Source organism: Lagopus leucura, unplaced genomic scaffold (genome assembly GCF_019238085.1).
Source record: "Lagopus leucura isolate 7727_CA_CO unplaced genomic scaffold, USGS_WTPT01 Super-Scaffold_73, whole genome shotgun sequence".
Classification (NCBI taxonomy): Eukaryota; Metazoa; Chordata; class Aves; order Galliformes; family Phasianidae; genus Lagopus; species Lagopus leucura.
This window is the reverse complement of record NW_024962252.1, coordinates 98,673,109-98,698,378: the sequence shown is the minus strand read 5'-3', so window position 1 is coordinate 98,698,378 and position 25,270 is coordinate 98,673,109. Positions and strand designations below refer to the sequence as shown.

The 25,270-nt window shown below is 51.6% G+C and overlaps 2 protein-coding genes across 2 annotated transcripts in view; one reads left to right on the top strand and one right to left on the bottom strand.

Moving 5' to 3' along the window:
- Positions 1 to 6,351: 6,351 nt before the first annotated feature.
- Positions 6,352 to 20,983, top strand: LOC122174905 (glycogen phosphorylase, brain form). Its single transcript, XM_042862261.1, has 20 exons — positions 6,352 to 6,621; positions 7,457 to 7,558; positions 9,213 to 9,291; positions 9,850 to 9,953; positions 10,853 to 10,984; positions 12,757 to 12,868; positions 13,857 to 13,939; positions 14,756 to 14,899; positions 15,238 to 15,330; positions 15,454 to 15,600; positions 15,687 to 15,850; positions 16,180 to 16,294; positions 16,908 to 17,009; positions 17,112 to 17,259; positions 18,063 to 18,121; positions 18,465 to 18,606; positions 18,831 to 19,038; positions 19,313 to 19,447; positions 19,595 to 19,661; positions 19,930 to 20,983. Exons 1-20 carry the CDS (start codon positions 6,379 to 6,381, stop codon positions 20,080 to 20,082), a joined length of 2,532 nt encoding a protein of 843 aa, XP_042718195.1. The 5' UTR covers positions 6,352 to 6,378; the 3' UTR covers positions 20,083 to 20,983.
- Positions 20,984 to 21,353: 370 nt separating this feature from the next.
- ABHD12 (abhydrolase domain containing 12, lysophospholipase) overlaps positions 21,354 to 25,270 on the bottom strand; it is a 32,395-nt gene continuing 28,478 nt past the window's right edge. Inside the window, exons 10-13 of the mRNA XM_042862262.1 lie at positions 25,078 to 25,160; positions 24,165 to 24,243; positions 23,767 to 23,894; positions 21,354 to 23,286 (exon numbers count right to left, since the gene is read on the bottom strand). Coding sequence (XP_042718196.1) covers positions 23,247 to 23,286; positions 23,767 to 23,894; positions 24,165 to 24,243; positions 25,078 to 25,160 — 330 coding nt within the window. The 3' untranslated portion in view covers positions 21,354 to 23,246. The remainder of the gene's footprint in view (positions 23,287 to 23,766; positions 23,895 to 24,164; positions 24,244 to 25,077; positions 25,161 to 25,270) is intronic.

Sequence of the window (25,270 nt, the reverse complement as noted above, 5' to 3'; positions counted from 1 at the left end):
GTTTCCGGGCGGCCATGTTGGTTGTGGGTGACATCGGTTTCCGGGCGGCCATGTTGGTTGTGGGTGACATCGGTTTCCGGGCGGCCATGTTGGTTGTGGGGATCGCAGGCTGCGGGACGAAGTGCTGCTAACGGTGGCATTTTCCGTTCTTCTCCCAGGGCCAGCTCTGAGGTTCGGAGGATTATGTTGCTCAGAGCCCGGTCCAGTCTGATGTTGAATGTTTCCAGCGACGGGGCCTGCTTTTCCCCTGTTTCCTCCAGCAGAGCCAGGAGGCCTGGTGTCCTGGTCAAGGCCCGCCTGCCTTGGGGCCCTCAGCAGCGTGGGGAGCACCAGCTACACGCTGCTGCTGCCTGTGGCCGCTCTGGCTCAGTCCCAGCAATGCACCAAGAGCTGCCTGTAGTTCCTGGTTATGCACGTGCCCACATTTGTGCTGCTGGATGCAAGGAGGCAGGCGGTGAGCAGGCTGGCCTGCACTCTCTCAGTGCCTTTACCAAGGAACAAAGGCTCGGCTGAGTCCACAGCATGAAGCCTTAAGGCAGCCTGACACCCTGTGATTTGTTGAGTGGGGAGTTGCATTGAAATGTAGCAGAACAGCATGCATAAAAGTTACGAGCTGCCCTCTCCTGTGGGAGCATGGGCCAAAGCTGAGGCTGGAGAAGCTGACTGGAGGACCAAAGAAAGAAAGGCTGTTTCTTGTTGTTTCTGAGCTAGCCACTAACCTTTTGAATGGCATTGCACCAAGCAGGTGTAACGTGGACAGATCAATGCAGTGGGAAAAGTGTTAAAACAAAGGTGTGATGATGAACGGGCTGGCACAACAGAGAGGTGCTGTAAAGGAAGGGAAGGTGATTGCTCATCTATATCAGAAAGATTCCAGGTTTGCAGGGGAAAGCTTCACCAAGGAGAGATCTCCAGAAAAAGATCCTTCCCCAGTGGCAGTCAGCGTTTTAGTGAGGCCTAAGGGAGGTGCAGCCAGGATCCACCCCTTCCAGTCAAACACATGAATTGCCTTCACCTGTGCTCCCAGGGCTGACTGGGTCTTTTTCCCAGGTGATCAATCAGTGGTTCAGGCTGTGACTCAGCAGTTCCCATTCAGCAGAAGATGACCTCTGTTTCTGGAAGGATGGTAACCCAGAGATGCTAACTGTAAGCATAACCTTAAAAGCTGAAGGTTTAACTATAAAATGCTAAGCCTAAATCACGACCTATAAAATGCTAACTCTGAAATGCTACCCTTGAAAAGCTAATGCAAGAAAGGAAACCCTAAACTGCTACCCCAAAATTCTAACTGTAAAATGCTAACCCTAAAACACTAACTTCAAATGCAAGCCTTACAAAGTAGCTATAAAACCTGAAGTCTGCAAAGTGAACCCTAAAATACTAAGCTTAAAATGCTAATCCTAAAAGGCTAACTGTAATACACTAACTCTAAGCCTAAAATTTCAACTCTAAAACCTTAATCTGAAGCTACTAATCTTAAAGGCTAAAAAAACCCCTAAAATGCTAATAATGAAATGCTCATTGTGAAACATAAGCTGTAAAACTTTAACCCAAAACCTCTAACCATAAAGAAAATCTTAAAAACAAACAAACAAACAAACAAAAAAACCTAACAGTAAAATCTGAACACCAAAACACTGAAACATAACACTAAAATGATAACCCTAAAACAGGGACTGCAAGATGTTAAAATGGAAACTCTGAATCTATCTTTCCAATTTGGAGAGAAGAATATTGTGGGGGATCATGTTTATGGCCTTACTGAAGTCCGGCTGGATGACATCAGTGTCTCTTCCCTTGTTAACTGATGCAGTCACACCACAATAAAAGGCCATCAGGCTGGTCAGGCAGGACCTGCCCTTGGTGAAGCCGTGCAGGTTGTCCCATATCCCATCCCTGTCTTCCATGTGTCTTAGCATAGCTTCCAGGAAGGTCTGCTCCATGATCTTCCTCACAGCAGTGAAGCTGCATCATCCTTTCTACCCTCCTTATAAATAGATGCAACAATGCCTTTTCCTGTCACCAGGGACTTCACTTTGCTGCCTTGACTTCTCACGTATTATGGAGAGTGGCTTGGTGGCTACATCAGCAGATTCCCTCAGGACTCTGGGGTGCATCTCACCAGGACCCATAGATTTGTGCGTGTTCGTGTTCCTCAGGCAGTCACGAAGCTGATCTTCACTTACAGCAAAATGCTTTCCCTAAAACATGAAGTCTAAAACTTTAAAAACCTAACTCTAAAACGATAGACCTAAATGCTAACTATAAAGATGCTAAATCTAATCCTCAACTTCTACGTTTATGTGTAACCCCAAATGATAAAAACGTGATAAAACACTATGCATAAATGCAAACCCAAACTCACTCACTGAAAGAGAGTTAACACTGACAAGTTAAATGTAAAATGCTAACACTAAAACTTTGGCTGTACATCACTCTCAAAAGCCAAGCTTGTAACGCTATCCCTAAAACTGCAACCATAAAACTCTAGTTCTAAAACACTGAACTCTAACCCTAAAATGCTGACTCTAAACTGCTAACCCTCATTACCAAGCCTATGCATAACCCTATGGTGCAAACTCTAGCTCTAAACAGCAGCTGTTAAAAGCGTAACCTCAGAAGTTGTACTCTGAGTGTGACTGTCAATGGTAAAAGTAGAATGTGAACCATAAATGCAAAGCCTCAACTGTTAACTTTAAAACATGCTAACCTTCAGTGCTAACTGCAAAACACCAATCCTCAAATGTTTACCCTAAAATGCTGCCTGTAAAACGCTCAATGCTAACCCTAGGCTGCTAACCTTGTAAGGGTAAGTGTACAATCATAACCCTACAGTGCCAGTCCTAAATAGCTGTAAGGTACCAGAGCTCTTCATTCCTTTCCACAGCCTCCCCCCGGCTCTGTGTAAATGTGTGGCATGGACATTCTAGATCTAACAGCTGAAGCAGTCCACCTTCCAAGCACTCTGCCCAGCTCAGTGTGCAGAGCATTGCAAGTGCTGCCAACTGCTTTTTGTGCTCACAGGAAGTATCAGAAAGGTTAATGGTCTTCAAACATTAGCTCTCATGAGGTACACTCTGGTACTTGGCACACACTGAGACTGTCAGGAAGGTGCATTTGAAGGATTGATCTGAGAAGAGCTGGATTTAAATGAGGAAAAAAGGATCCGGGCTGGCAGTGGGAAGAATTCCAAGAGAGCTGAGTCTGTTAGTCTGGCTCTTTTCAGTCTGACATCCCCTTGGCCAAACGAAGCTGCTAAATATTGCTGTGGGACTGGAGAGAGATGGCCAGCAAGGCCACATTCTTTTGCGTTTCAAAGTGGTTACCAGAGTGAAGTTTGTAAAAGTGTCCTTGCTTCCACTGAAAGATGTTTAGGAAGCCAGTCACCAAAGCTGCAGTAATTAGGGCATGAGCAGCCACTGGAGAAATAACAGAAGCTGCCACTTGGAAGGTTTTCAGGTCACCCTGCTGAAAGACAGAGAAGTGACCAGCAGATGATGTTATAATCTGGTGCTGGCTGGAAGGTGAGGTGAAGTTAGATTGTCATCTTTACAGCTGCACTTCTGGTTTTGTCCCTTGCCACTTCCTCACTGCGTTCGCTGTGGCTTTCTCTGCTCTGTTACGTGTTTTAGATGGCTTAGAGGACCTGCAGACGAGAAGTGTGGGGATGCTGGATTTGGGTGGTGAATCAACACAGACTGAGATAATCAAGTGCACCCTCAGTGAAACTGCTGATGACACTAAGCTGAGTGGTGCAGTGGATGCGTTGTGAGGGAGGGATGCCATCCAGAGGAACCTGGGCAGGCTTGAAAAGTGGGCCTGATCTTTGTTCCTCATTAATGCCTGGTGGTGATGGTGCATTGGGGGAGAGGCTGGGCAGTGCTTCAGACAATTACCTTTTCATTCCTTCAGGCTGCAGACAGGCCCTTGCTCAGGTTGGTCGAGGTAAACAGGCTGTAAAAATAGGAACTTCCTGTGCAGCCAGTGAGAAACCTGATGTGCAGAGCAACAGGCACAGTGCCTGGGAAAGTGAGGGGCTCCAGCTCTGCCCCTTGCTTTGAAGCTGCCTCTGCGCCCCGTGTTTCAGGCAGAGGGGAGCAGCTTCTCCTCACCTGTGTTTCTGTGGGATGTGAGTCAGTGCTATGTGCTGGAGGTTGTGCTGCCTTTGAGGAGGGGTAGGAGAAAGGTTGGAGGAGTGCCTGCAGCGTTCCCAGTCTTTAAAGAGGCAGATTATTGTTGACAGCTCTTCACTGTGTTTTTACAAGGAGTGATTATCCTTCTGGGCAGGGCTAACAGTGACACTGGGCTGTCACACCTTTCTGCTTATGGGCATTAGCTACTGATTCGAGCTGTCTTGCTGGGACCACGCAGAGGAGACGAGCACATCCCAGACAAGTTGTCAGCAGAGTACCAGAGGAAGCATGTTTGATGTTCACAGAGGCTTTTCTTCCCTCTGCAATGACCTGAGTCTTGGGCCGAGGCTCGCCGTTCTGGGAGCTGAGGGAAAACCCTGTAAGTTACAGGCACACCTTGAGTCTTGGCTCTGAGCATAGAGCATGTTGCTCTGTCGTGGGAGAAAGGGGTTGTCTGTCCCCTTCCTGCTGGGCTGAAGGTGCCTGAGTGGTATGCAGATTCCTGTCACCGTGGCTGAGTGTCTCTGAGACAAATGCAGGAGGTGACACTGCTAGATCCCAGCAGCCATGGATTCTCTCCAGCCTTGGGAGGCACGGGGCACTCGAGCTGTGACTGGAGCTTAGAGATCCGTTGCTGAGCATGTGGGACAGGAAAGGAGTAGGGCTTGAGATGAGGGTGCTAAAATTAACTCCTGTTTTTCCCTAAAATGGCTTTATTTACTTCTGCAGGAGGTGAGGAACTCATCAGTCCTTGTTTACTATCTGGTTTCAAATCTGGATGGCAGCGTGCTAAGCTAGTATACAAAATCAAAGGGCAGAAGGCAGGCATAGGGCTTTATCACTCTCTTCCTATCTAGGCCAGCTGGTAGCAAATTAGATTATACACCTTCAGCCTCCTGGAGAGTCTAAATTATCTGTCTGTGTGCTCTTCTGTCTGGCTTTCTGATGCACTGTTATGGAGGTTCTGCAGCTTCTGCTCATGCTGTGGTGTGTCTGCCCAGTAACAGACAGAGCTGAGCACCCTCTGAGCCTCTTTCAAGTGCACTTCTGCCTCAGATGTTGTTCATCCTGGGCTGTCACACAGTTAATCTCAGCCTGAGGATGGTCTGAATTAACACTGAAAGAAGAGGGAAGTGTGTTATTTCAGTTCTCTGTGAAGAGCCTATAAGAATTCATGAAGTGCTGTTGTGCAGAAGGAAGCTGTCTCCTTGCAGCTCCTACACAGATTGCATTTGTTTAATCTATCTATGCTACACGATGTGTCTCTGCTCATTGTTTTAGGTGAGCCTCTGTGTCAGTGTTGTTCTAACAAAGCAGCAAAGTTGCTCCACAAGAGACTGCATAAAGGTGAAGAAATGAAGGACTTGGATTTTCATGCTTTTCCCTGCTATGATGCTTGTTCAGCAGAGCTTGGTCTCGTAAGTATGCTTGTTTTCATTTCATTTCACTTTAAATGACAGACAGTGGAAGAAATGGCAGCGATGACACGGATCGTGATGCTGTGCTAAGCTGCCATGGGTACTGTGCTACACTGACCTCAGGCAGATGTTGATTGCTGCATTTCTTTATAGAAGGCACTGGGGATGTGAGATAGGACCTCCAACTGGTACGAGCAAACTTAGCCTCTTGTCAACCACTAAGGATGTGGTGCAGGACCACATCTAAGGCCTTGCACAAGTCCTTCTGAACTACATTTTGAGTGATCCCTGCTGAGAAAGACATTGCTTTGTGAAAACTTACAACTGGATACCAAGGTTGGTACCTTGGCAAGGTGGTGGAATTGCTGGATCAAATGCGAGAGGCCCATGAGTTTGGTACAGAGCTGCATTTGGCGGCTCTAGAGGTGGGTCAGAGTACGAAGTAAGGACCACAGACGAGATTCAGCCACAAAAAGAAACGCTGAGCACAGCTTGTTGAACTTCACAGGTGTCTGTGCCTCGGTGGGTCTAAATGCCATTGCGTGGGGTGCCGGCTCCCGCACGCAGCTCTCGCTTTGCTCAATGAACGTCGTCGCGCTGAGCTGCGGCCGCCTGGCCCCAACTCCTCCCTCCGGCCGCCTGGCCCCAACTCCTCCCTCCGGCCCCATCCCTCCGGCCCCATCCCTCCGGCCTCATCCCTCCGGCCCCATCCCCGCCTCCCCTCTTTGGGGCAGCGCCGTCCTGACCCCGCCCGGCAGAGGCGGAGCAGAGGCGCGGCGGAGGCGGCTGCGGCGGAGCGGCGGTGCGGGCGGCGGAGCGGTGCGGGGATGGCGGCGCCGCTGAGCGATGGGGAGAGGCGGAAACAGATCAGCGTGCGGGGCATCGCGGGGCTGGGCGACGTGGCGGAGGTGCGCAAGAGCTTCAACCGCCACCTCCACTTCACGCTGGTGAAGGACCGCAACGTCGCCACTCCCCGCGATTACTTCTTCGCGTTGGCGCACACGGTGCGGGACCACCTGGTGGGTCGCTGGATCCGCACCCAGCAGCACTACTACGAGCGGGACCCCAAGGTGAGCCGCGCCGAGCCGCGCCGCCCCGTTTCTTCCGTAGGGTGAAAGCGCAGGGGGAGCGGCCGGGGAACGCGGAGCACGCGTCGGTTTGGCCGCCTCGGGTGGGTTTGAAGCTTGCGTGTGAAGCTCTCGGCGCCCGGAGCGCTCGGAATGCCGGACGTCGACCCCCCTCCAAGCCTGCATGAGCAGGCTGACCCTCCCCTGCTGAGAGATATCTCTGCCCCTGCCTCAGCTGGGAAGGAGAACTGATGGCTCTCGGTGCCAACAGCGGGCTGAGCCGGTGGCTCGGCTTGCTTATCTTCTCTCTGCTCAGAAAGCGCGAGAGCAGAGCTGGAAAATCACTAGCAGGAAGGGGGCTGGCCTGCTGCCCGGCACAGGGAGCCACGGGTGGGGGTCCTCCGTCATAGCAACTCGTGGTCAGCTTCAGTGCAGCGTGAGAAAACCCAAAGCCCGGTGCAGGCATCACCTCAGTTGAGCTGTAAAGATACGACTCAGCATCCTAGATAATTCGTGCCTGGAGTTAATTAGGGAAACACTCTTAACAAGCAACAAGATTTTTCTATAGAAGGCTGTTGGCAGGGAGATGTGCAGCAGGGAGCTGGCTAGCATCCCGTGCAAAGCTCCTTCTGACAAACAAGCTGTGGTGCGTGTTGTCCTGCACTGAGAGCCGGGTGGGGAAGGCATCCCTTCTGGGGAAAGCCTTTGGGTCTGAGGATCATTTTAAGGGATTTCAGTGGAACCCTTTGGGTGCAACAGGTGATGAGTAGGGGCTTCCTGGAGGCCAGATGGAATGTGCTGTGCGTGTCACTGTGTGTGTTGTTCTTTGCCTCCCCAGCGTATTTATTACCTGTCCCTGGAGTTCTACATGGGCCGCACCCTGCAGAACACAATGGTGAACCTGGGCTTGCAGAACGCCTGTGATGAAGCCATTTACCAGGTGAAGTCTTGGGGTACTGCAGTCCCCCATGCAGAACTGGTGAAACTTTTCCACATGGAACATCTTTCTTTCTCAGGGCTCCCTCCCAAAGGCACTTTATTTTGACTAAACAAAGAGGCTTGGCTCTCTGTTAGCGTTCTTCATCCTCCAAAGAAGGCCATGAGGGGACCTCACAGAAACACTAGGGTTGGAAAAGACCACTAAGGTCATCACATCATCCGGTCTGACCTTGGGGTGTCTTGAGAGCTGGAATAAAACGTCCCTCAAACCACTTTTCTTGGGCTCCACATCCAGAAAGCAGCTCCTAAGTAGCAGGAAATGCCACGGTGCCAACAGCTTTGCACCATTAGGAGGGTGGTGGCTCATCGTGGGAGGTGCTGAGAGAGGCTGGGCCAGAAAGGAGAGCTGAAGCACAAAGCCACCAAACCACAGTTCGAATGTGCAGGTACACAAGGCAGCACAGCAGGTGATTTGCTGATGGAAAAGCAAATCACCAGGGAGGAAGAAAGGGGGAGAAATTGCTTGATTTAAAATAGCATCGGATGAGTGTGAACTGGCAAAAGCACAGCCTGTGCTCAGTACCACTGAGTCGATCATAAAAGCCAGCCCATGTTTACTTAGGCTTGCAGCCATCTCTGCAGCAGGACAAGTAGCCTTTCTGACAGAACGTGAGTTTTTGGGCTTTATCTCCCAGAAGCTTTATTTCCCCTGTACCATGGACTGATTCATGTTACGCTTTCTAGTAGGGTTCTGTCACCCTCTCAAAATGAGATGCTCCAATTGCTGATGAAATGCCCTGGCCAGCATGTTCCCTGCCAAGGGATGGGAGGGGACTCCCAGGGAGAGACCCGGTACTTTGAGTATGGAGCATGGGCTGGTTTTATTCAGGGAGAGTCCTCACGTCCCTTGGTCAGTTATTTTGCACATGTTGATTGTCCAGATGTGGCAGTGAAGGCTTCTCTTGCTTTAGCCTCCAAGTTGTGGAGGTCGTGATGGCCAGCTCAGGTGGGGGGTCTTGCCCTCTGAGAAGTGCTGTCACACCTATTAAGCTGGACACAGCCACTGGGGAGGCTGCCAGCCCTTGTGTTGGAGAAGGGGAGCCCAAGAAGTGCAGGAGGTGATACAACCCCTTCCATCCATGGACTCTGGCCCAGAAGCTTGGCACCCAGGTGGTCAGGATGTGGGAATGCACAGAGCCTAACAGCAGCAGCTGCAACAACAGGCTGCAGAAATGGTTGTAAACTTTCTCAAGGTGGGCTGGGTGTAAGAAGAGGAGCGGTGCACGTAAGCAGGCAGTCCTTTGTGCATGGGCTGGCCACCTGCCATCCCATCTACAATTCAGAGTTCAGTAGGAGGGCCTTGCAGCTTGAAGGGCTGCCAGGAGGCAAGTGTTTTGTTTGATGTTTCTAAGGAAACTTAGTTCATGGGAAAGCGATGTTTGATGATGAGCTGAATTGTTTTCCAGTTAATTAGGGTGCCCGGGGACCAGAAGCTGAAGCTGGTGAGATGCTTTGGAAGTAAGGGAGGGAAGGGGTTGCAGAGAGAGAGCCCCATACGGGTTAGTTTGGGATTTGTGTTTGCCCTTCTCAGAGAGCAGCCTCAGAGCATGGGGTCTGCATACTGACATGTTCTCCTGTGCCTCTTTCCCCAACAGCTGGGTTTGGACTTGGAGGAACTGGAGGAAATTGAAGAAGATGCTGGGCTGGGAAATGGAGGCCTGGGCCGTCTGGCAGGTAAAGTGGGGAGAGGGGAGCCCCACCAGGAGCACACAAGGACCAAGGGCAGCTCTGCTTCACCTCCTGCACTTGGGCCTGCCTGCTGCAGTGGGACAGCACACAGACCTTAGCCTGTCTGTAGCCAGTATCCAAGAGGTGCCTTTGTGCCTGACATGCTGGGCTGTGGCTGAAAGGGGCCCTCTGAAGCCTTGCTCCTCACCTCCCTGTAAAACCTCACACTTTGCCGAGGTACCCCAGCAGCTCTCACATAGGCAAATTGCTGCTTTAATCTGCCTGTCACAAGGGACTGCTGGAGACGTGCTGCCTGACACAGAGGAAGCACCGGAGCTGATATTTATCAGAGCTGCCCTGGGCTGATAGCTAGGAAGGTTTGCTTTGAAAGAGACAGTATTAATTGGACAGCTGGACATGCAGCTTAGCACCAGCTGAGGGGTTCTCTGGCAGGTTCAGAAATGCTCAACAGTGCTGCATTTGGGTGCACTTGGGCAGGCTGTCACACGATTGCAGGGAGCAAGGGGGAGGTTCCTGCAGTGTGATCATGCCCTGCTCTTCCAGCTTGCTTCCTGGACTCCATGGCCACGCTGGGGCTGGCAGCATACGGATACGGCATCCGCTACGAGTTTGGCATCTTCAATCAGAAGATCGTCGATGGCTGGCAGGTACATTGGCCACCTGAGGTCACCCCTTCCACTTCTGTTCCCTGCTGTGCTGGTCACTTGTGGACGTGACCTGGCAAACTGCATATGCTGCCTTGGGCTGTCTGTGGCCTGCTCATTTTAGCCCTGCAGTGCCAAACAGGCAGCTGTGTCCAACTATACGTGCTGAGCCTATGGCACTGGCTATTGGACATGTCCAGTCACATTCATCCTCCACCAGACAAATGCCAGCACCTGTGAGGTCCCTCAAGACACTGGGCAAAGAGGGCTTAAATGGGACTGTCCCCTGTAGCATTAACAATCATATCCCTGTGTGAGTGAAAGTAGGCTGAAAAGGTGCCCTGAAGGAGTTATCCCAACTGCATTGTCTGGAAATCATTTCCATTAGGAGAGTGCACTTCTGTGCATGAAGAACCATATGTTCCTATTTTAATTTTTCTTGTTTTCCAATTTTAATAGCTCTCCAGGTCAGGCAGGGTGAGAAGTATGAGGGTTGTGTTTTCTTCCTTCTCCATGAAGAAGCTGTGATGCTAGGCCCTATAAATGACACGCACAAAGGGAAAAAAAAAAAAAAAGGCCATCCATGCTCACAATTTGTGACCAGGAACAGCACTAATGGCCTCTAGGGTACCACATCCTGTACCATCAGACCACATGAAAAGCCCTCCGAGCACTGTTTGCCTGGATGGGTTTGACCAGTACAGCTCTGCAAAGGCAAGAGAGCCAAGAGATTTACAGCAGCAGAGATGCCATCTTCTGCATTTCAGAAAGCCTAGCTGCCTTCCAGAGGCACATCCATTTTGCAAGGCAGCTTATCACAGCTCTGCTTCTTAAACTGTCCACCTCGAGAGCCTTCACTTGGAGACGGGAGCCATCACCTGAACCACGTTTGCCTCTTGCAGGTGGAGGAGGCTGATGACTGGTTACGCTACGGCAATCCCTGGGAGAAAGCCCGCCCTGAGTACATGCTGCCTGTGCACTTCTACGGCCGCGTGGAGCACAGCCCTGAGGGCGTGAAGTGGGTGGACACTCAGGTAGGATGGGCCAGGATAGCATGGGAGTGGGAAGGAGCCTGTCCCGTGCTAACTGAGGTCAGGCTTTGCTTCTCTCCTGCTCCAGCAAAGCGTGCTCTGCTGCCTTTGCAATTTCACTTTCACTGGTTCTGACTGCAGCAGGATTGAAGGGGAAGGGGGGGGTTTCAGTCTGTTCAGTCACAGCTGTACGTTCAGGACCAGTTGGGACATGCTGATTTGATCCTTGACATTTAGGTTTTCAAGTGTGCATTACACATTAAGCAGTAGCACCAGGACATGAAAGGTTTGGGATGATTTCTCTGGTGTGTGTTTGCAACAGCCATCCTTTGCATAGTAATTTCTGCTTTCACTGAGCCTTTCACTTAAGAGTCTGAGCATTCAGGAGTTTGATTGCCAGTATTAAACACAAATCAGATCTTCCAGAGTAAATCCTTGCATCCAGTCTTGCATGGGTTTGTGCTGGAGGAGGACTGTACCCCCGGCTGCTTGCTCAATCCCAGTGATTCTGCAGGTGGTTCTGGTGCTGCAGCGGGTGGAGATGAGTCTCTTGGGGCAGCCATGGAGCAATCCAGCCTGTGTTCAGCTCCTGTGGTCAGAGCGAGTGTCTGTCTTTCCCATGCTGGCCTGATGAGTAGAATGCTGTCTGGAGAGGCTGTAGACGAGGTTTCGAGTCTCCAGCCTGCCCAGAGGCCTTGTTCTGTGCTGCTGTGGAGAACAAATGCTTCTCCAGACACCCACATTCCCCTGCCTCAGGTTGAGGCGGGGCAGTGTCGCAATTACAGAGGTAATGCTGTGCTTCAGGAGCCACGTGTGCTGCTGCTTCATTAATGTGTTCCAGTCTTACAGCCGAGGAAGGGAAGCTTTGAAGAGGCACAGGTTTATTAAAAGGACTGAAGAAGTTTCAGCGTCTCCTCTCTGAGCGCTGCCCAGGGTGGAGGAAGAGCTTTGCCTCTGGGTCTTTTCCCCTTCCAACCCCAGCGCCAGGCAGGCGTTTCAGGGATCCCAAGCTGCGAGCTGGGGAATGCTCCTTCTGACAAGGAAGTGAGTTTTCAACCAGTGCCACTGAAGGAACAAACGGGAAAGGCTCAAAAAGCTAAAGCTGCAGCTTTCCAAATATAGCACCGTTCAGCTAATGGGATGCGTGCCCCAGTCCCGTGGCTCACACAGGGAAAGCTTTCTGCCTGCTTCCATGTTCGGAGCTGATAATATCAGCTTTGAGAGCCTGAGCTCTTGCTGCTTTTCTCCAGAGGGGGAGCGTTGCTGATGCCAGCACAAAGAAGCAGTTCAAGGTCGAAGTGTTGATCTGCCTGGATTTTTTCTGCCTTGTGAGCACAGAGGGCTCCTGGGCAGGATTCAGGCTGTGGAGTGTATCTGGCATATTCCAGGTGCCCTGGCACTACCCCAGCACAGGCAGAAGCACAGTGGCCAGCTGAGGATGCTTGCAGGGCTCTGGTGGATAGCTGATAGGTGCTCCAGCTGGTATGGGAAAGTCAGCAGGCTGCTTGCAACTCTCTTTTGTTTAATTGATGAGCATGTAACTCGTTTGCCAGTGAAGCTCCAAGCCTCTCCTGTTAATGCATTGCTAGTAGATTCTGGAAGTGCCCTTGATAATAAACAAGTCTGTGAAGTTCAGCAGCTGTGTTGTAGTGCAGGTGGGATCTGTAGCACAGCCAGTTGTTGTCTGTGTCCTCTGGATTCTTTCAGGAGAGGTTTTCAACCATCTTCCCAAGCCATCATCCTGCTAACCAGAAGGGATCACTGTCCTTTTGCAGGTTGTCCTTGCTATGCCATATGACACGCCAGTGCCAGGATACAAGAACAACACTGTGAACACTATGAGGCTGTGGTCTGCAAAAGCACCCAATGACTTCAACCTCCAAGAGTGTAAGTGCTGTCTGCTTTGTCCATCTCTCCTGGCTGCCTCCAAAACTCTGAGCACACATCCATGGATCATGCACCTCCAACCCACTTCCAGAGCCCTCGTGCACCTGTCCATCCTTCTTCCATCCCCATCATGATTGCCCCACTCTCAAAACCTGCTCTGTGTATTCCCCTGGTGATAAACCAAGTGCCAGTGTGTTCCCCACGTCACCAAATGAGCTGCAAACCCACAGCTGCCATGGACGTTCGTTTCCATGCAGCAGAACCCTTCAGTGCTGAAGGAAAATGGCAGCACATCCCACTTCATTCTCCCTCGTAATTATGAGTTTCCTTTGGGTCCACGTGTGACCTCTAGTGCATTTTTTCAGGCTCTGATTGTAGTACTGGAAAGCAGATGCTGGGCAACTAACAGTTGCTGGGCTGTACAGAAATGGCATGTTTTAGATAAGACCCATTTGATTCATTCTTCCTTAAGAGCACTGAGATGTGTCCAGGCAGCCCTGACAGGAGAACCTGTGTGGGACAGAGGACCAGGGGTGATGGCTCTCAAGTCCTCATCACGTTTCCACAATTCCTGATTGGCAGTCACGAGTGGGGTTTCAGATGGGCCTTTTGTACTCTTTAGGAGTTGACTGACTGTGGTCTTTGTGCTGCTTTGCCCTGCACCATTCCTCCGTGGTCCTTAAGTGAGGTGGCTGCTACATTACCTTCCTTTCTTTGCCTTCTCTGACTGCTGTCTGTCTTCAGTTTCTTCTGTCCTTCCCAGTCCATGCATCTCGAGAAAGCGTGTGGAGATGCACCCTTGTCTGTTTTTTCTCTCCTCTGCTCCCTAAGGGAGCTTTCACACATGCATCCATTCCCATACATATTTCATTAATATCAGCCTTAATGTTCCTGTTATAAACTTCTCTATGAGAGAAGAGGGAAAGTACACTGCTGGGGACCTGCCTGTACCTACAGCTGCTGCAGTGCTGTATTTCTGTCACTGCAGTCAATGTGGGTGACTACATCGAGGCGGTGCTGGACAGAAACCTGGCAGAAAACATATCCAGAGTCCTGTACCCAAATGACAACGTGAGTAACTCTCCTGCTTCTCTTTTCTGCTGCTTGGGATTGTCCTTCCTGTAGTTTTATCACTTGAAACAAAGGTTCTGGTTTGAGAATTTTTAATGCAAGTGGTTGGCTCTGTAATTCTCAATGAACAGACAGCTCTGCTGGCTCCAGAGAGTCTCTGCTGTCTGACAACATCTCGGAGCCTGGCCTTTATTGCGTAGCTGCTGTCTTCTTTCCTGCAGTCTCAAGGCAGTTGCCAAATTACGTGGTTTGCAAAAGTAAGTTGTCATTTCGGAGGAATCCATGAGAGGGCACTCGCTTCCAGCCCAGCTTAAGGGCTTTCTCGCAAGGAATAGTCCCAGGCTATGTGGTCATTGTGCACCAGATCCAAATTGAGAGCCTTCAATATCCAGTCATGGAGTAGCATCTGTGCTGGAAGAGCTCACCTGCACTTTACTCCCACACGCTCATTTTTGTTGCCGTTTTGAAATAGACCAGCATGATGTGTGGCATGCATGGATGGCAGGCAGCTGGTGCTTCCACAGATGACACTGGCTCCTGGCTATTGCTGGGAGTCCAAAATCCTTGGTCCAAAAACCTTGTAAAAGGTCTTGCAGCAAGGAAAGGAGCTGTGCTTGGTCTGTCGGGTAGCCCCGACGTGGCAGGTTCTGATGCCCTCTGGAGGCAGCTGAGAGGCAGCATGGGTAACATGCATTCAGCCCGACAAGATGCAGAACATGTAAGGGAAGCTCATCAGATGGGAGCATCTCCAAGGGTTGGGCTGCCAACTAGGGATGGCAGCTGCAGTGCTGATGTCTGTGCATCCCCCTGCATCAGTTCTTTGAAGGCAAGGAGCTGCGGCTGAAACAGGAATACTTTGTGGTGGCTGCAACGCTGCAAGACATCATCCGACGCTTTAAGTCCTCCAAATTTGGCTGTCAAGACCCTGTGAGAACAAGCTTTGAAACCTTCCCGGACAAGGCGAGTGTGGGGCAGAGAGGGCCCAGCCAGACCTTCGTGTTGTGAGGGAGGGCTCAGGACCAGGTGGGAGCAGGTGTATGGTTTGGGCTGGAACACAGAAATGATCTCTGGGCCCATCTTCCCAGGGTTGGGGGAAAAAAGGGTACAATTTGGAGCCAAGCTTGCCAAGATTGAGTCGCTCCAATTTTGGGAGCTCTGTTTGTTTCTGGGGTGTGAGTGGGGTGGGTCTGTGAGCCCTAAGAAGACACTCACCCCCAGCCTGAGCCCATAGTGCTGTGCTGGGGCACAGTCAGAGCCCTGGCGCTGCCAGATCTGAGCCCAGTAGGTCTGTGTTGCAGGTGGCTATACAGCTAAATGACACCCACCCTGCCCTGTCCATCCCAGAGCTCATGCGGATCCTGGTGGATGTGGAGAAGGTGGACTGGGACAAGGTAAGCAGAGCTGCAAGGCACGTAACATCCTCATCAGGACTGAGAGCTGCTGTCCTGTCCTTACATGGGGCTTTCTTCCCCTGTTGTCCTGGCACATGCGTGTTAACTGCTGTCTGTACACAGGCCTGGGAGATCACCAAACAGACCTGTGCATACACCAACCACACCGTGCTGCCTGAGGCCCTGGAGCGCTGGCCGGTCTCCATGTTTGAAAAGCTGCTGCCACGTCACCTGGAGATCATCTATGCACTCAACCAAATGCATCTGGATGTAAGAGACTGGGCTGGCTGTGGGCTGTGGAACATTCCAGCCTCTGCAGCTGGGTCGCTGATGCCCCTGTCTCTGCCTGCCTGCAGCGTGTGGCAGCTCTCTACCCAGGGGACATTGACCGTCTCCGAAGGATGTCGGTGATCGAGGAAGGAGACTGCAAGCGTATCAACATGGCACACCTCTGTGTGATCGGCTCTCACGCTGTTAATGGTGTGGCCCGCATCCACTCTGACATCGTGAAGAATACAGTGTGAGTTGGGGGGCACCCACAGACCTCCCCTTTCCACTCGCTGAGCTCTGCCTGCAAGTGTGGGGTTCTGGCTGGGGCAAATTGGTGTTAAGGCCTGCTTTGGTTGTGTGATGGACAGGGCATCTTGTTAGAGTGCGTATGAGGTATAACTCATCTCCCTTCAGAACTGATAAAGCCCTTAACAGCTGAGGAAGGGGCAGCACGGAGAGTTCATGGTGGTATAGAGATCAGCAGACACTGCCCTGAGCCAGCAGCACATGCAGGGGAGCAGCTGAAGCTCTTAGGGGTGGGCAGTGGTTCAGTGCGGCCCCTGCTCCCTGCTGTTCCAGGTTCAAGGATTTCTATGAGCTGGAGCCGGAGAAGTTTCAGAACAAGACAAATGGGATCACACCGCGGCGCTGGCTCCTGCTGTGCAACCCGGGGCTGGCCGACGTTATCGCTGAGGTGAGGCACGAGCATCTGGTGGGACCCCGGCTGTTCACTTCTGTGCACCTCCTTGTGTAGGCTGTGCTGTACAGAGCTGCAGAAACTTGGAGTTGGCTTCCTTCCTTCACAGTCGCTGCAGCTAAGCTGTCAGGCAGCATCACTGGGGATGTGGGGTGTCCACAGGGAAGTGGGGTGTCCACAGCAGTGTTTAAGCTTCATAGACTCAAAGGAGTTTTCTCAGAGCTCCAACTTCACTGTTGTCCCCCTCCCCCTGCACACTGAAACAAGTAATAGCTGAAAAGACTTCCTCCGATTGAATGCATTTTTGTGTCCTGCCCATCACTTTCTCCAGCTGCCAGGAGACCGTGGTACATGTGCACATACCCTTCTTCTGAAGCTCTCTTAGAAGGACTGGGTTGGGTTTTTTGCAAGTGCTTTTTTCCCCCATGCCCTTGAGCTCCCTGGTGATGCAGGGAAGTCAACTTGGTGTACAAAACTAGTTGTTCCCTTTTTCCTGTCCAGAGCATCTCCTCTTCCCAAGAGAACTGTGGCATCTCTGTTGGGGAAGCATGGTTGTGGACAAGGTGAGTTGTCTTACAGGTGGGACATCCCTCTCTTGCTTTGTTCTTAGAAAATCGGGGAAGACTTTGTCACAGATCTGAGCCAGCTGAAGAAGCTCCTGGATTTCATTGACAACGAGACATTCATCAGGGATGTGGCAAAAGTCAAGCAGGTAATGGGGTGAGAGGGGAAGAAGGGTAAAGCAGCATGCTCCTACTAATTGCTTCTGGTGCCTGGGGGCCCGTGCCTGCTCCTCATTCCATTTTCTTGCCAGGAGAACAAGTTGAAGTTCTCAGCCTACTTGGAGGAGCACTACAAGGTCAAAATCAACCCTTCGTCCATGTTCGATATTCAGGTCAAGCGAATCCATGAGTACAAGCGGCAGCTGCTGAACTGCCTGCATGCCATCACTCTCTATAACCGTAAGTCCTGCTTGGGCTGCTAGTCAAGGCAGGTCCCACACCAGCCCCTCACTGCCAGCGTTCCTGTGTACCTGTATGTCACCTAAACAGGAAGGGGAATGGCTGTTTATGAGGATGGATAGTGATAGGACAAGGGGGAATGGTCTTAAACTGAGACAGGGGAGGTTTAGGTTGGATATTAGGAGGAAGTTTTTCACACAGAGGGTGGTGAGGCACTGGAACAGGTTGCCCAAGGAGGCTGTGGATGCCCCATCCCTGCAGGCATTCAAGGCCAGGCTGGATGTGGCTCTGGGCAGCCTGGGCTGCTGGTTGGTGACCTGCACACAGCAGGGGGTTGGAACCGGATGAGCACTGTGCTCCTTTTCAACCCAGGCCATTCTGTGATTCTATGACTTCTGAGCCTGGCCATGCCCTTGTCATGAGGGGCTTCTCCAGCAGGAGGACAGTGCAGAGCTCTGAGGAAAAGCTCACAGCCCATTTCTTCAGCATAGTAGGGTCCCAGTGCTTGGGTAACCCCTACACCTGTAGTGCAAGTGTTAGGACTGTCCTGGTGCAAGTTAAAACCCCGCTCCCAGGCGTATGCTTCATCCCTCTGCCCATTCACGAGGGGAAACAAATCACCACAGCTCTGCATTGTGCTCTCAGATAGTTTTCCCAGCACTGTTTTGGCAGAACTCTGGTTGGAACTTCAGGGTGGATTTGCTGGGCCCACGTGCTATGGGTTGGGATCCCACCCTTGATGCAAGCAACAAGCTCTGCCCCGTTTATCTTCACATCCATTGTGTTATGCCCTGCTCTTTCAGGCATCAGAAGTGACCCTTCCAAATCCTTTGTGCCTAGGACCATCATGATTGGAGGAAAGGTAAAAAATATTCTCCAGTCTCAGTGCACATGTGGCTCAGCAGGGATGTGGGGAAGGTGCCATCCCCTTCTGGGGCTTTTGCTGCAGCCACTGTGGCTTAATCAGCTGCTGGTTAATCAGGGTTGTGCTGCTGGGCTCATCCAAAAACACTGTCACAAAATAACTGAGCAGTATGGGGGGTCCTGTCACCCTCTCCCTGCGGCTCAGGACTTCTCCCAGTAGGCTGTGTTTGCTGATCCATGTGGACAGCAGAGGTGAGGCCACAGTGATGACCTGCACTAGCAGCTCTCATGCTGTGCCTTCCTTTAAAAGACTTCGCCCTTTCTGGGCTGCTCTTCTTCAGGCAGCTCCTGGCTACCACATGGCCAAGATGATCATTAAGCTCATCACATCCATCGGTGAGGTCGTCAACAACGATCCCTATGTGGGGGACAAGCTCAAGGTCATCTTCCTGGAGAACTACCGGGTATCCCTGGCTGAGAAGGGTAAGTCCTGCTCCCATGGAAGCAAGTGCTGGGAGCCAGGCACGTCCAGCAGTCACATGGGGTTGTGGCAGGGCTGGGCCTTTGTGTCTGGTTCTGGGCTGTGGGCTGAGCTTGGGAGGTCAGCAGGCTTGCTAGCAAATGCACAGAGTCCTGCTGTCCTGGGCCTGGGCCGTGGGAGCTGCAGCGTGCCGAGGCCTAACTGCCACCTCTCTTGTGCCCGGCAGTGATCCCAGCAGCAGACCTCTCCCAGCAGATCTCCACAGCCGGCACAGAGGCCTCAGGCACCGGCAACATGAAGTTCATGCTGAACGGGGCCCTCACCATCGGCACCATGGATGGGGCCAACGTGGAGATGGCTGAGGAGGCAGGCGAAGAAAACCTCTTCATCTTTGGCATGCGGGTGGAGGAAGTGGAAGCCTTGGATCGCCGAGGGTTAGTGCCAGGGAGGGTGAAACATGTGCCAGGGCCTGTCCCAGTGCTACGCTTTGGCCAGGAGCCCTCCGCCCTGAGCTGGGCGGCGACTGTTCTGACAAGGGTGCAGTCCAGGGTGGCTCGACCAAAGCGCAGTGGCTGTGAATAGGACACAAGCCCGGGCACAGAGTGCTTCTGGCAGCACAGCTGGTCTCGGAGGCACTGTCCTTACCTGCCCTAGGCGCAGGGCGAGGCACTGGTCAATACAGCCTTTCTCTGCCTCCTCCATATGCAGGTACAACGCACGGGAGTACTACGACTGCATCCCGGAGCTGCGGCAGGCTATCGATCAGATCAGCAGTGGGTTTTTCTCCCCAAGAGATCCCGGTTGCTTCAGAGATGTTGTCAACATGCTCATGCACCACGACAGGTGAGTCCTGGCAAGCATCCCATCCCCCTTGGTGCCTGCTCTTAGCCTGCCCAGCTCTCCTTCCTAGGGGCGATGTCTGTATTGCCCAGACCCGGAACCCTTCAGCAGGCAAGCTCTAGCCTTGTTCTCTTGTGCTTTGGGTTTCAGGTTTAAGGTGTTTGCCGACTACGAAGCGTACATTAAATGCCAAGGCCAAGTGGATCAGCTGTTCATGGTAAGAGCTGTCCCCAGCCAAGGTGAAGCTGGGGGCCATGGCCATGGCAGGGCAGGGAGGAGTTGAGGGAGCTGGATGGAGCGTGCTCCTTCTTACCCCAGCCAGCATTGCTGTGGTGTGGGGCAGGGTGAGGCGGGTTTTGACATGTCAGCAGCTCCTATCACTGCGATTAAACCAGTGAAGGGTGCTTGGCCAGCACCCTGTGAGGCTGAGCTGCCCCGGAGCTGCACGGGATACTGACTGCTGCCGTTGCCTCTCCTCTTCCCAGGACCCCCGGGAGTGGACTAGGAAAGTGATCAGGAACATTGCATGCTCGGGCAAGTTCTCCAGCGACAGAACCATCACAGAGTACGCCCGGGAGATCTGGGGTGTGGAGCCATCTGCCACAAAAATCCCCCCACCCAACATGCCCCGGGATTGACGCAAGCACAGAGGGAAAGAGAGGGGGATGTGTTCCCAGCCTGGGAGGCCTGAGCTGCTTTTCACCGCCGGCCAGACGGGCTTGGCTCTGCAGAACCAAGGCCTTTCCCTCAGCAGGGTAGTAGGATGCCCTGAGGAGGAGCCCTGACTGAGCAACAGGAGCTGGGAGAGAGAATGGACCCTGTGTTTGCACCCATGTATCCAGCCTGCACGTGCTGCATATTGCTTCTAGTGAGACAACCACAGATAAGTCTTCCACAACTGTGTTCCACGCTTAACAAGGGATTTCCAACTCAATCCTTCCAGTCCCTCTGCATGGAGCCTTGCTTGGCTTCCTCGCAGCGTGGGGTATCTTGTATTCTCCTCCAGAGGCTGTGCCAGCCCAAAAGCAACCAGAGAGGGAGGCTGCTGCCTGCCCTTCCAGTCACCTCTTGCCCCCATAATGCCTTGAGAAAGTGGGGTTGAATGTTCAGCAGCTGCCTCCAGTGTGGCTGCTGATTCTGTACAGCCTGGTCCAAAAGGAGACGGATCAGCGCTTGGGATCACAGAGCTTGCTGTAGCCTCCTCCTGCACCTATTAACTGAAAGCCCCGTAGCCAAACCACTTCAGGGATTATTTTTTTTAAATGTGTTTTTATTTTTTAGCATCCATGTGTGCATGGAACAGGTTCTACTTGTCACTGCCAGCTGGGCAGTTGACCCTGCAGCGCCCTTAGGCTCCCAGCGGGGCTCTGGGCTCTCCTGGTACTTCTGCCCAAGTGGTGCAAACATTATTACAGCTCTTGTGTCCCTCCACTGCTGGGTGATGCTGGTCGGTGGTGCTGGGGTCAGTTTAACACCTGTAGTGCAATGTAGTGCACCCATACTCCTGTGTGACACCAACTCATTAAAATGACCAAAATACCTGCTGGTTTGACTTGGAGCTGATGTATAAGTAAACAGGCTCGGGGTTTCAGGTTGTAACGGGTCAATGCCATGACACTCGAAGCCAGGCTGGGACAGGGTACCAGAGCCCTTTCCATGCCCTGGGATGGGGATTAGGTCTTTGGTTTGGCCTACAACTGGCACATAGCTTGAAATTCTGGGAGCAGATCATGCTTTCCCCATTCTGAGGGGAAACAGAGGCTCAGTTTCACGCTTAGAGCTGGCAGCAGCACTGCAGTGAAGACTCACCCAGTCCCAACTCACCCCCCACCCCTCAGCTCCCCTCCCACAGCCCTACTGCAGCACTGCCCCAGCAGGAAAAAAAATAAAATCCCCCAAAATCACCAGGTGAAACAGGCTGCTGAAACGATCAGCAATCAATGCCTTTATTAAAACTACACCACTTTGAGATAAACATTTCAGTTCTAATTTCCAAGCTTATCACTGGCCTCTGAAAAAGAATGGAGGTGCTGGGATCACCAACATCCACAGTTCCTGTGCTGCCCCAGGGCAGGAGGCAGCCCAAGCCCACTGCCAGCAGCAGCATTAGCTGGAATGTACAGGTGCCTCTCTACAGAGCCAAGTAAGTGTTTCTCTTCTTGTCAGTGCAATAAATACAAGTGCATTAAACATAATTTAAGTGGCACAGTTAGCTTATGAGTATCACGGGTCAGAAACTTCAGGAATAACCATGTTAGTGCAGAAGAATCTCAGTACAAGAACAAACTACTGTCTGCTGTGCAAGTAGTATGAGCCTGCAGGTCTAACCTGGATGCATGCCGAGCAGTTTCTACTACGCTGTACACCCCTGAATGGACCCTTTCTGGCAGCACCATCTGCTTCTGAGCACTAGTGTCTAACCTACAGCACCTGGAATTGGCTGTCGCCTGACAGGGACCCAGCAGGACACTGCCAAGACTGCAGAAGACCCTCTCTCCTCTCCCTGCAGAGCTCAACAGCAGCATAAAAGAGGCCTGTTGTAGCCCGAAGCAGTGATAGGACATCCCCAGGATGTATCTCCATGGAAGAGGGCTCATTTCCACTTCTCTTTCCACCCACAGCACTGAGGTGAGCTGAGAAAGCAGCTGCTGGAATGGCGTGTGGTGCCCAGGATGTAGAAGGGAGGTGAAGGGAGAGATGGGAAGGAACCCAGCCTTGTTTTTGCATCGAGAGCTATGTATCACTGCCTGCTCTTAACTACAGAGGAACAGCATAGCCACAGATCCTGCAAAACTCGGTCTAAGGAATTAAAAAGTAAATAAGAGAAAATAAAAAAGCACTTCCCCCCCAAGAAAGCACACAGCTGTCCAGGTATGTATGAGGAACATGGAACACATCCACTCCCACACCCTGGGCCCATGCTCCTGGAAGAGGAAAGTCAGGTAAAATAACTTCATGCTTTCCAGTTTAATGCCCAAAGCTTGTAATTTATCTACAGCAACCACTTCAATCCTATTAAAAAGTGCATGTGAAAAAGGGGAGGAGCTCCACTGAGGATAATAGAGATGGGAGCAGAAAGGTTCAGGAAAAAAAAAAGCATACAGAGAAGAGAAAAGGGCATTCATCTTTTCCATTAAAGAGATGTTTAAAAAGAGAAAAAAAGAAGCTTTCACTTTATTACCAAAATGTGTGCAATTAGCCCAACACTTGCAACACACTGTGACTCAAGAGCTGAACAAAAATACCTCTCACCACCTGGATCTTTAGTGGATTTGTAATTACAGCTACTTAGCAAGAAGGGAAGGCAAAACATGTATTTCTTAGAAAGAAAACACCTCAAACTCAAGCAAGACGGCTGTGGTATGGAGACACTGCAAAAGCCATTTGCCAACAAAAGAAGTCTCTACATGATCCGAAAACCAGCAGCAGTGTTTGAAAGTGAAAGAAACACCCTTGGTCATGACACACATCCAAGGTATGTCTGTCCTCAGCAGTACCACTCTGGATTGGCCAGGCTCTGTTGTGCTTACTTGTTCACTGTTTGGTACCAGCTCCTGGGTTGTCGTCACCCCTCCGTCCACGTCAAAAAAAGAAGCCAACCCCATCCTCCTCCTACCATCACAGGTGCTGATGGCAGGAGCTGGAGCTGCCAAGGGTACGCATCAGGACCAGAGTGGGAACTCCTGATCTCCTCTATTGCCAGGGATGGAAGGATGGCAGACTGGCCCACAGGGAGAGGGGAGGAAAATGAGGAGAGAGGAAGAAAAGAAAGGAAACCTCTGCGCTGCCAAGCAGCCATTCTTCAGTGATGATGCTCTTGTTCAGGTATTCCCAGGAATTCCCTAGGAAAAGAAACAACACAGCAGTGATTCTCAGCTCTCCTTCACTCTGGGGGATGCTGCAGCCCACAGATCTTCCATTTCCCTGACGAATACTAGGGCTCAAGCACTCGCAGCTACAGAAAACAGCAGCAAGCTTTGCTTTCACACATCAGTGGCTCCCACTAGGAGAGGTGAATGTTTGCTCTGCAAACAGCCCCTGCAGCAGAGATAAGACATGGGAGAGAACTCTCAGCTTTCTGTGGTTCCCCTCCCACAGGGAGTTTTAACTTTGCAGATAGATTGAGAACTCTGCCTTTGTGCTTAGCCAGCACCAGCCTCTCAGCCACTCTGGAGGACAGAAGGGCTTTCATAAGAGCTGCCCAACGCGAGCACCTGCTGTGCATCCCTCACAGGGCACGCATCCCAGCGCCGAGCCAGAGCCCAAGGCACCTCTGCCCTCCCCCCCACTGCCAGAAGAGACCCCGCAGGCCGGGCAGTTACCGCAGTATTCGAGGTAGCTCTGGGCTCCTGTAGATGTACTTGTGCCGGTAGCCGAGGTCTGTGTGGAACGGGACAAACTGCACCTTGTAGTCTCGGAAACTCCGCGACGTCGCAGCAATGTTGTAAAGCTGGGCCCAAGGGGAAGCAGGTCAGGGACACGTGTTGGCCTAAAGCTGCCACCCACCCCAAGGCAGCCACCTCTTCAGGGTTACATTACAGGCCCTGGCTTGACCAGCTCTGCCAGTCCTAGCGTGGCTTCGCTATTGATTTACCACCTCCAGCACCACAAAACCTGCAGGCTATATATTTCTGTGCCCATCCTGCCTGCCTGGCTGTACGAGCTCCTCTGTGTCATTCTGCCCACACTGGTCCCTTCCACAGGATCACCACACACATACCTTCTTTCCCAGATGAAACGGTACCACCGGGTCATCCTCAGCATGAAGGATGAGCAGGGAGCAGGAAATGTACTTCACACTGTAAAGCAGATGACAGCGTCACAAGAGCTCAGGCAATCAGAAGCAAGCAGACTGGACATTTTCTTCCCTACCCTTCTACCACAAAGAGCCCCCTGCTGCTGTCAGACAAAGTCAGTTAAAAATAGAGCATGCGACCACCTGCAAGGCTTCAGTACAGCACAGTGCTAGGAAGCACGGGCTGACCCTCAGCAGGCTCCTGGCACTCTTTAACACCAACACACTTGGATCTGCAAGGAAACTGCGGTGGCAAATGTGTTCTGTGGGTCGTTATCCTCAGTTCAAATCTTGACAGTGCTGTTATATGGGCACCATTAATGTAATTTACAGAAAGCTTACTAGTAAAAGGCAACCTTGGATAAGGTATTTGCTGCTCAGACCAAAGCGGCTCTCCCCTCTTGCAAAGCACCATTCCCAAGGTTGGTTTCAGTACTGGAAACCCAACTCCTAAATGCTCAGGCTCTTAAATGAAAGGCTCAGTGAAAGCAGAAATTACTATGCAAAGGATGGCTGATGCAAATGCACATCAGAGAAAGCATCCCAAACCTTTAATGTTCTGATACTACTGCTTAATGTGCTCTTGAAAAGCATAAATCACAAGGATCAAATTAGCATGTCCCTGGGTAGTCTCTGTGCTCTTTTTTGCATCTCTCCTCATTAAGACCAATTAAAAAGAAAGCTCCATAGTGCATTCATGGCTGGAAGAGCAACTGAAATCCCTTCAGCAAGTACAATGCTTGGACAAAAAAAGAGCAGAGTGCAGTCTGCTCCCTGATGCTTGTCCTGGCTCACTGCAGCATCAGCTGAAACCCCTGCAAACAGGAGATGCACTCACTTCTCATCATTTGCAAATTTAATTCCACTTGTTGTGATGGGGTCAAGGAAGAACCAGTCAAACCCTGGGAAGTATCTGTATATCTGAAAGGGAAAGTTTGCATTAGTGGGAGGCAGCAGCCATACAGACAGTAACAGAGCATGCCACTGCCATCCCTGTAACATCTCCGCTGTTGGCTGTGTTCTCAGCAATA